Source organism: Notothenia coriiceps, unplaced genomic scaffold (genome assembly GCF_000735185.1).
Source record: "Notothenia coriiceps isolate Sejong01 unplaced genomic scaffold, NC01 NC01_scaffold00024911, whole genome shotgun sequence".
NCBI classification, from domain to species: Eukaryota; Metazoa; Chordata; class Actinopteri; order Perciformes; family Nototheniidae; genus Notothenia; species Notothenia coriiceps.
In genome coordinates this window covers 1-9,534 of record NW_011357612.1, presented here as the reverse complement: position 1 = coordinate 9,534, position 9,534 = coordinate 1, and the positions used below count along the sequence as shown (strand labels likewise).

Below are 9,534 nucleotides of genomic sequence, written 5' to 3'. Positions count from 1 at the left end.
TATAGAAAGCACTATAGTGATACTACATAAAACTCAATAGTATAACTATAGTAATTTCCTATAGTGGCCGAAAAACCATAGAAATACTACAGGAAACACTATCTATAGTGTGTCCCAAAACACCATAGAAATACTATAGCAGTTTTTTGTGGTGTTTCTATAGTAATTCTTAATAGTAATACTATAATGTTTTTTTGTAAGGGTCTATCTATATTTTGGCAGTGTTCGCGAACACTGCCAAAATATAGATAGGCTACAATTGTTTCAGAAAAATCATAACTAAAAAGACATTGTATTTATTTGTATTTATTTATTTCTTATTTTGCCATTTACAAACGGAAACTATCTCCTCATCTTGGATATTGCAAAAAGTAAGCGAGCAAATATTTAGAAATGTCAAACTATTCCTTTAAATTGACAATAAATTCACATTTGACTAAACTAAATAACTTCCTGTAACTTATTTCAGTTAGTATAATTTCATTGACTTTTAGTAGATAAAACCTATTCACCATTCCCATTACAAGTTTTTACAAATGTTAGCCGCTAGGTGTCAGCACTGATTTGAGACTGATCGTGCTCGTGCTCCGGTGCCTTCTTTTTCTTGCTGTTGTTGTTCAGACGCGTGTGCTGCTTTCAGGCACTTCTTGTAATATGCATACTTGAAGAAAATCAATCATAAACAAGCGTTTTCATGGGCTTAAAATCATAGATTTTAGAATAAACATACTCTAAGTTATCTCTTAATGAAAATAAAGAATAATTGCATAGCACTAAACTCAGTATAAAATGTGCTTTTTCACCATTTACGATTAAAGTCGCTAGATTTCAGATGAACCCTGAAGGCAGTGTTACGCATGCTATCAACACATTGCATGATGCTGACTGCTAGCATTTCCACAACATATGAAAATGATATGACAGCGTGCTGGTTGCAGTAAAGCCTGGCCTGCTGGAATGAGGACAAAATAACAATTACAGTAGTTTCGCTGTAGCTTGGTTTGGAGAAGTTGCCAAAATGGTGAAGGAACAGTTCAGAGAGACAGATGTGGCCAAAAAAATGTAAGTCAAACAGACTGAGAAACACTGCTAGCTAACTAGCTCACCTGTTAGCCAGTGTCAGACAGTTTGCAATGAAGCTTATATTGACAGTGTTAACTTTTGGGTTAATATTAAAAAGGATACTTATGATTACGTTTATCACCGTTAGCTAGTTGTTCTGATAAACAAGTTAACGCCAGCTCACTAATGCATTGTGGAAAAGACAACGTGACATTCTGTCAAACTCAGTTAAAATGTGACGATTGAGCACATGTTGTAATTCTGAACGTATTTAAGTGTTAAATCAACGGTAAACAAACATGCATTAACCACAATTTGCATTCAATACATATGTTGTTAGAATCTGTTCCTGTTCACTTCTCATGCAAAAATATGTCAACAGCAACACTTGTTTTGGTTGTTTGTCAAGGTTTAAGTGCAGCTGATCTTGCGCTGTTGGATATTATTTGCTTAATCGTTACTTTTTGTGCTTATTTGCAGAAGCCACATCTGCTTTGGCATGAAATCTGCTGAACAGATGCGGAAGCAGGCCCACATCCAGGTGGTCAGTAAGAATCTGTACAGCCAAGACACCAAACACACTCCACTGGCCTATGGAGTGTTGGACCACCGTATGGTATGACTTGCTCAGAAACTTTCTCTTGTTTGCAGGGAAAGAAGATAATCATTGTCAATACACCAACATGCAAAACATGTCACTGTTGTCACTCATTTCAGATATTAACCACGCGTACCTTTAGTCCAACATCACGCCATAGGCTCATCCCTCTGCTCATGTGTTTTGCAGGGCACCAGTGAGAAAGACAGACCGTGTTTGACATGTGGGAAGAATCTGGCAGACTGCTTGGGACATTATGGCTACCTGGATCTGGAGCTGCCATGTTTTCATGTCGGCTATTTTAAAGCCATCATAGGAATCTTACAGGTGAGTTCACAGTCTGATCGAATACAGCACTTTAAGAGCGCAGACCTCAGCCAAGGACCATTGCCCTTTCTCGAAAAGTTAACCAAAAGTAAATATATGTTATGTTTGCGCCATGTGATCCAGATCTACTCTAAAATGTAATGGGTTCTTCCTCGGTCCCTACCTCACCATTTTACCAAGTTTCATGACTGCCGTTCATTTTTCTTTAAGCCTTCTGACAACAAACAAACAGGAGAGTTTTTAGACGGTATATAGTATTTGGTTTTTTTACAACCTGGGCACTTACACATTTGTACAAGGCTGTATTATTTGGTCAGCTTAAACAATAGTGAGACCAAAATTCAGAGAGCCTATGTTCCACACTGCAAGAAGAAGCATTGATACAACCAAAGTTAAAGATACCTCCATCGGCAATAAAGCAAACAGAAATATATATATCACCCTTATTCCACCTACCTTAGTACTTTTGTTGTTATTTTGCTTTACTTGCTTGTAAGCGCTTTGAGCACCAGGAAAAGTGCTTTATAAATGTAATGTATTATTATTATATATGTCCTCTAGATGTCACTAGAGTTTCACAATTATAACAGTAGGAAATGGATTGTTTTTGGCAAAGTTACTGAGCTAATCTTGTGGCAGTGGGTCAGCTGTAGGGTTGGTGGTTTGAGCCCAGCCGCTGCAGATAACATTTCAAAGTGTCATTGGGCAAGAGAATGAACCCCTAATTGCTCGTGATGGCATGGCCAATGTTGTGTGAATGTTAGTCTCCCCTGAGCAGGTGACACCTTGTACAGCAGGCCCTGCCTCTATATGAATGTGTGTCAATGGGCGAATGCTAACTTGTTGTAGTGAAATCAGGGATCAAATAAGCGCTAAATAAATTCATTTCATTTACCATTTATCTCTCAAGTAAATATGTGAAATATGAAAACAAGCAAATATGTTTATACCTCTCCAATAATAATAGTTTGTACATTTCTGTAAATAATTCAAGCGCCTATGTGAGACAATGTTTTACCACCCTCATTGTGATCATTGTAATTTGTCATGTTTCCAGATGATCTGCAAGACATGCTCGAGCATAATGCTGACAAAAGAGGACAAACTGCTGTTCATGGATATGTTAAAAAGGCCCAACCTGGCCTATCTCCAGAAACGAGGGTTGAAGAAGAAGATCTCCGATAAATGCCGCAAAAAGACGATCTGTATGAGTTGTGCTGCTTTCAATGGTAATAAGAGACATTTTTAGTTTGACTTTTTGCCACAGACGTTTCATTCTGATTCAATAATTGGAGAAGCTGAGTCGTGTGTCTCTTATACTTTTCAGGACCAGTGAAAAAGTGTGGCCTGCTAAAGATCATCCATGAGAAGTACAAAACCAACAAGAAGGTGGTGGATGTCTTTGTGACAGATTTCCTGCAGTCCTTCGACACTGCCATTGAGCACAACAAAGTGGTGGAACCTCTGCTGACCAGAGCACAGGTACAATGTTTCACAGTTGGTCTCATTAGTGTTCCCATGCAGAGGGTGAAAGGTTACAGCAGTGTTAGAGCTGTCAAACCTTGATGGTTTTTAGCTACTGTTGAATTTAGTGATTCTACTTGTTGGTTATATTCTTATTCTATTAATTGTCGATAATATATTTCATCATGTAAATCAGGAAAAGTATTGATTTATTAATAATAAATAACTTAAATGTATATAGCGCCATTCAGGGGACCAAAAATCGCTTTAAAGAAAAAACAGGAGTAAAAAAAAAAATGTTCCATTACATTCCAGTAATTTACTAAAAGGAAAACGTCTTTTATAAATCATTGGTATATTACTCAAACAACCATTTAGAAATAAGTATTTTAGTGTCATCAAAAGCATTTCTAGCAACACTGAGCCCTGTATGGAGGTCCTGCACATTCCTGTATTTTGCCTTGATTATTATTTCCTCTTCAGGAAAACCTGAACCCTCTGGTGGTGCTGAACATGTTCAAGAGGATCCCCCAAGAAGACATTCCCTTGCTGCTGATGAACCCTGAGGCAGGGAAACCCGCGGACCTCATTCTCACCCGCCTCCTGGTGCCCCCCCTCTGCATCCGGCCCTCTGTGGTCAGCGACCTGAAGTCCGGCACCAACGAGGACGACCTCACCATGAAGCTCACAGAGATAATCTTCCTCAACGATGTCATCAAAAAGGTTGGTATCTGTTATTGAAGATGATAGGGCTGGATGTCTGCAGGGACTTGTAGGACTTCAGCCTCTAGTTTTGAAGACACCTAATTTCAAAGTATTGAGCTGTGGTGGCTTTTAGCAAAGAGAAAAAAACATCTTGTTGTTTTGCTGAGCATACAGCCTCTGAAATATAAATGCAGCGGCCGAACTCTGGGTCTAATATTGTCTTTAAGTGTAGAAATCTATTTTCTATGACTTCAAACCTGCCTATTAGTTTTCTATTTAGAGTTTTATTGTTTGTAAAATGGACTAACACATTATAACAAAGCTAACCCATTATGAGCGTTACAACAAAAAACGTCTCTAAATGCAGTAATAACATTTCATCATTTCATTGTAGACGGTCCTCATTAACAAAGTATTTTATAATTTAGCACCGTATGACAGGGGCGAAGACCCAGATGATCATGGAGGACTGGGACTTCCTCCAGCTGCAGTGTGCGCTGTACATCAACAGCGAGCTCTCGGGCATCCCCCTCAACATGGCACCGAAGAAATGGACCCGAGGCTTTGTGCAGAGACTCAAGGGAAAGCAAGGTAAAGTCAATATAAAAACGTGTGAGAACCTATTTTGCCAATTTTTAATGTTTTATATAAACTAATGTGGACACAGTGTATTTATTCAACTCTTCACACTAAATGCCATTATCAAGTAAATGAAAAAAAATTGGTAATGCCAAAAGTTGAACCTGAACATTTTGTTTAAGATTTGTCAATTTTTTAAAGAGATTAAAGTAGCCGGGTACAGTGTAAAACATAAAGCAGAGCAGATGTGGGTTCCTATCTTTCTCACTCTTGCACTCACATTTGAGTGAGCTTTTTATGTCGGTATAATGGGTTTAACAACCCAAGAAGCACTTTACAGAAATGTGGCACTTAGCAGGTATGTATTTCATACTCTGCGTGGGCAACTCGGTGTAGAAAAGGAACTGCACATTTTAAATTGCAGACTGACTGATTCATTTACTGTGAAAAATTCAGGTCGATTCAGAGGAAACCTCTCGGGAAAAAGAGTGGACTTCTCTGGCAGAACCGTCATTTCTCCAGACCCAAACCTGAGGATAGATGAGGTGGCCGTCCCCGTGCACGTGGCTAAAATCCTGACATACCCTGAGAAGGTAATCCTCCCTACACTAAACAACCACTTCCATGCCAGGACTAAAGTCATCTAAATGTGATTCTTTATTATAGGTGAACAAAGCCAATCTGGAGCTATTGAGGAAACTGGTCCGCAACGGGCCTGAAGTTCATCCCGGAGCCAACTTCATCCAGAATCGTAGCACACAGATGAAAAGGTAAGGCCGGCTATGTCTTTGGCAAATTAAAAAAACATTCCTTACCTGACCTGGTTCACCTTTTAAAACAAATATATATTTTTGTATTTTTATCTTCTGCCAGGTTTTTAAAGTATGGAAACCGTGAGAAGATAGCTCAGGAGCTGAGGTTCGGAGACGTGGTGGAAAGACACATGATCGATGGAGACATCGTCCTCTTCAATCGACAGCCCTCCCTGCACAAACTCAGCATCATGGCCCACATCGTAAGCTTGGTTTTTGAAAAGAACAAATGAAAGAAAAAAACAACCTTGTTTCAGTACACCGTGCTTTCATAATTTAACATTTATGCTATTATCAGGGTCGTTACCATTCTCCCCTTCTGTCTAAAATAGCGTCAGTGCTTGTTTTATTTTTCTTGATGACTCATGATGAATCCTCCACAGTTAACTTGCCAAAACAGTGCGAAGCTAAAAGCTGCTACTTCTCTGTCAAATGTTTATTTTTCTACAGTTGCTGGCATAAACACTAGAAATGAAAATGCCCTTTAATGTTATCAACAGTATAATTGAAGCATCTTTTTTTTGGCCCTCACAAAAACACAAGTACAATTTATCTACTGAACAAAAATGATTATCTACTTTAGATTAATTAGGCTGGCAGGCTTGACAGATATTTTTGGCAGTTAAGAAAAGAAAACTTAAGTAATTATCGGCGGTGCCTGAAACTGCTTCTATATGTAGGGAGGCGTGTGGTGCAGGGGGTTGTGCGTTGGGGTTCGAATCAGGGGAGCACAGGTTCAAACCCCACTGCAGTCAGCATGTCGTTGTGTCCCTGGGCAAAACACTTAACCCCAAATTGCTCCTGTGGGGATTGCCCACAGTATTGAGTATGTAAGTCGCTTTGGATAAAAGCGTCTAATAAGTAACATGTAATGTAATATGTCTATAAGTAAGAAGTATGAATTTATAAACATCTGTTTTAAAAAATGAAAAAAGCTGTACAGTATTTAAAACGAATGGATGGAATGGGCCAAGATATGTTGAAATGTTCACAATATTAAGCATAATTTCACTGCTAAAGAAAATAGACGGGTTACACATGCAGTAAGTCTTCATTATGGATGTCTCTATTTTTTTACTGTCCCCAACCTCCCAGGCCAGAATCAAACCTCACAGAACGTTTCGGTTCAACGAGTGCGTGTGCACCCCGTACAATGCCGACTTTGACGGTGATGAGATGAACCTTCATCTACCTCAGACTGAAGAAGCCAAAGCCGAGGCCCTCGTCCTGATGGGGGTACGTTTCATCACCACGCGGCTCCATTCACAACACACACGTCACCTAACAGAGGGTTCCTGCGGGGTCTTAAAAAGTTTTTAAAAAAGTCTTAAAATTGATAATCAGAATTTAAAGCCTTAAAAAGTCTTAAATATGCTCAAAAAAATAAGGAAGGTCTTAAATATGATTTTAGAAGGTCTTAAAAATGATCGGATTTGAAAGGTAGCCAACTTCTGTGTTGCGATCACGTCTAAATGTGTTTTGGGGAAAATGTCCGGGCTGCCTTTCAGTTCCCCCCAACAATTTGTATGGAAATAAATCAACATGGAACCAGTAATCACTAACTTTGTTTCCCCCAGTAACCTAGCAACCAAGCTTCAGCTTCGAATCTACTTAGGCTACAAATAAATACGGGGAAGTGTAAGTTAAACCGTATTTGGTTGGAAAACATCGAATTTAGTGCTTGGCTGAAACCAGTGGAGGGGAATGTGTTTGAAGCCCGCTGCACTGTTTGCAAAAGAAATTAGCATTCTTTTTTGCAAATGTAGCGTTAGCTAGTGCAGCAGCTCCCACAACAACATCGGGGGACGTTTGGGTCTACGTCAACCCTAAAAGCGGAGGTGTTGTGGACATAATACCATAGTTAAACACCAATCCTACAACAGCAATGATGAAAGATTGTAGCCGAGGCAGCAGAGCTCAGAAGATAGCTCTTGTCACCCACACACCCACAGACCCACACACATACACAGACACACACACCAACACAGAGACACACACATACACACTTTTTGTCTAACACGCTAACACAGTTCTGTGTACTGTTATGCTCTTATGCTGTTATGCTCAGTCATCGTTCTTATGTTCAACATGAATACATTTATTTTGTAAGTATTATGGGACGTATTTCTTCTTTCATAGCAATTTTCCTTCATACTTTCTTGCCGTGAAATACCGGTAGGTCTTAAATTCTATTCAAAGTGGTCTTAAAAAGTCTCAAATTTGAGTGTTTACATTCAGCGATGAAAAGATGTTCCCGGGAACCGTATTGTATGTATGAAATTGAAGGCACTTAAACCCATGTTTTTATCTTTCTTCCAGACGAAAGCTAATTTTGTCACTCCAAGAAATGGCGAACCTCTGATTGCTGCTATTCAGGACTTTCTGACAGGTCAGTGTGCTGAGGTGGTACACTCTTTCTCTCTGTGCTCTTTATGTGCTGTGAGAGTCCTGCTGCTTTGAGATACAGGTGGAGGATCATTTATCACTGCAACAAGGGCATACTGGCTATGATGGTATAAGAAAATGTTCTTTTTTTTTTTTTGTGGAATATTTGAGTAATCCGTAGGCATTCAATAACCATTTGTACCTAATGAGGGAGCACTTAAGCCAGAAATGTGGAAACCCACTGTATTTAATTTCCATTAACTTATTAGCTTATTTCTACCTCCTAGGGGCCTACCTCTTGACGCTGAAGGACACCTTCTTTGAGAGATCAAAGACCTGCCAGATTGTGGCATCGATCCTCGTGGGGCATGACGAGAAAGTAAAAATCACTCTCCCCCGCCCTGCTATCATGAAGGTACTACACTCTGGTGGGCTTGTTACATAACTCCATGTCTTTGACCCGGCACTAACACTTTGCTGTGTGTCCATCAGCCCATGGCTCTGTGGACAGGCAAGCAGATCTTCAGCCTCATTCTGAAGCCCAATAAGGAATGTCCAGTGAAGGCCAACCTGCGGACCAGGGGCAAGCAGTACTGCGGCAAGGGGGAGGATCTCTGTTACAACGACTCATGTGAGTCAGAATCTGCTCTTAGCATTTCAAATTAAAATGTGTTATTTGGTGATGAAATATATTATACGATAATACTTAAATGGTCAGATCAAGTCTGAAATGTTACTTGCATCACAGCAGCTAGACCCTCCAGAAAAACGTGATTCTGCGTTCGCAGAATTTAATGCATAATCAGCAAAATGGCGCAGATTTTTAAAAGGCCGCATATTTATCAAAAGGCCGCATAATCCCCACATTTTTCCACACAAAGTTGAGAAAAAAGTTAACTCGTCTTGACGTGAAGTAGTGATGATGATGATGATGATGATGATGACGTGACGTCATCAGCTCGTGCATCACAGAAGGTAAACAACACCGTAGAGTGAACGTGTGGAACTCACACGAGAGAGAAAACCCCAAGATGAAAAAATCCGATCCATCTCATTTACCGACGAACATTTCTACTAAAGACCGGGTCTTTCACAAAAGTGGGGGGAAACTATTCTGCACCCCGTGCAACTGTGTGTTGGAGCATAAGAGAAAGTCGACGGTGACGACCCACTTTGATTCATTCAAACATTCGAAAATGCTTTCTGCTGCTGCGGACAAGAAAGCCAAACAACTCACGTTCACCGAGGCATCAACCTCCAAAACACTTTTGAGGGCTACAAGAAGTGAGTACCGTAATTTTCGGACTATAAGGCGCACCTGAATATAAGCTGCAGCAGCTAAATTGAATGATGTGTACATATATAAGCCGCACTGGACTATAAGCCGCAGGTGTTTTAATGTTTAATTACCATATGTAAGGGTTCGTGCACAGAGGGGATTGTCGGGAAAGAGATGGCTGTTTGAGGAAGCTCCCATTTATTAACATTTCACAAACAAGTTGCATATTTGTCATAACGTATTCAAGTGTTACCATTTAGTGCAATAGTAGCTACAGAACATGTACTGTGCTGTGTAAACTGTACTGTATCACATAGCGTTTC

General features: G+C 39.8%; 1 protein-coding gene across 1 annotated transcript; it reads left to right on the top strand.

Annotated features, from left to right (window-relative positions):
• Nucleotides 1–870: 870 nt before the first annotated feature.
• LOC104955875 (DNA-directed RNA polymerase III subunit RPC1-like) lies at nt 871–8,598 on the top strand. The gene is made up of 14 exons (XM_010783270.1): nt 871–1,062; nt 1,543–1,678; nt 1,850–1,987; nt 3,045–3,216; nt 3,315–3,469; nt 3,935–4,174; nt 4,585–4,747; nt 5,192–5,328; nt 5,402–5,505; nt 5,609–5,750; nt 6,643–6,783; nt 7,867–7,936; nt 8,220–8,347; nt 8,425–8,598. The coding sequence occupies exons 1-14, from the start codon at nt 1,019–1,021 to the stop codon at nt 8,596–8,598; spliced, it is 1,944 nt and encodes a 647-aa protein (XP_010781572.1). The 5' UTR covers nt 871–1,018.
• Nucleotides 8,599–9,534: the final 936 nt, after the last annotated feature.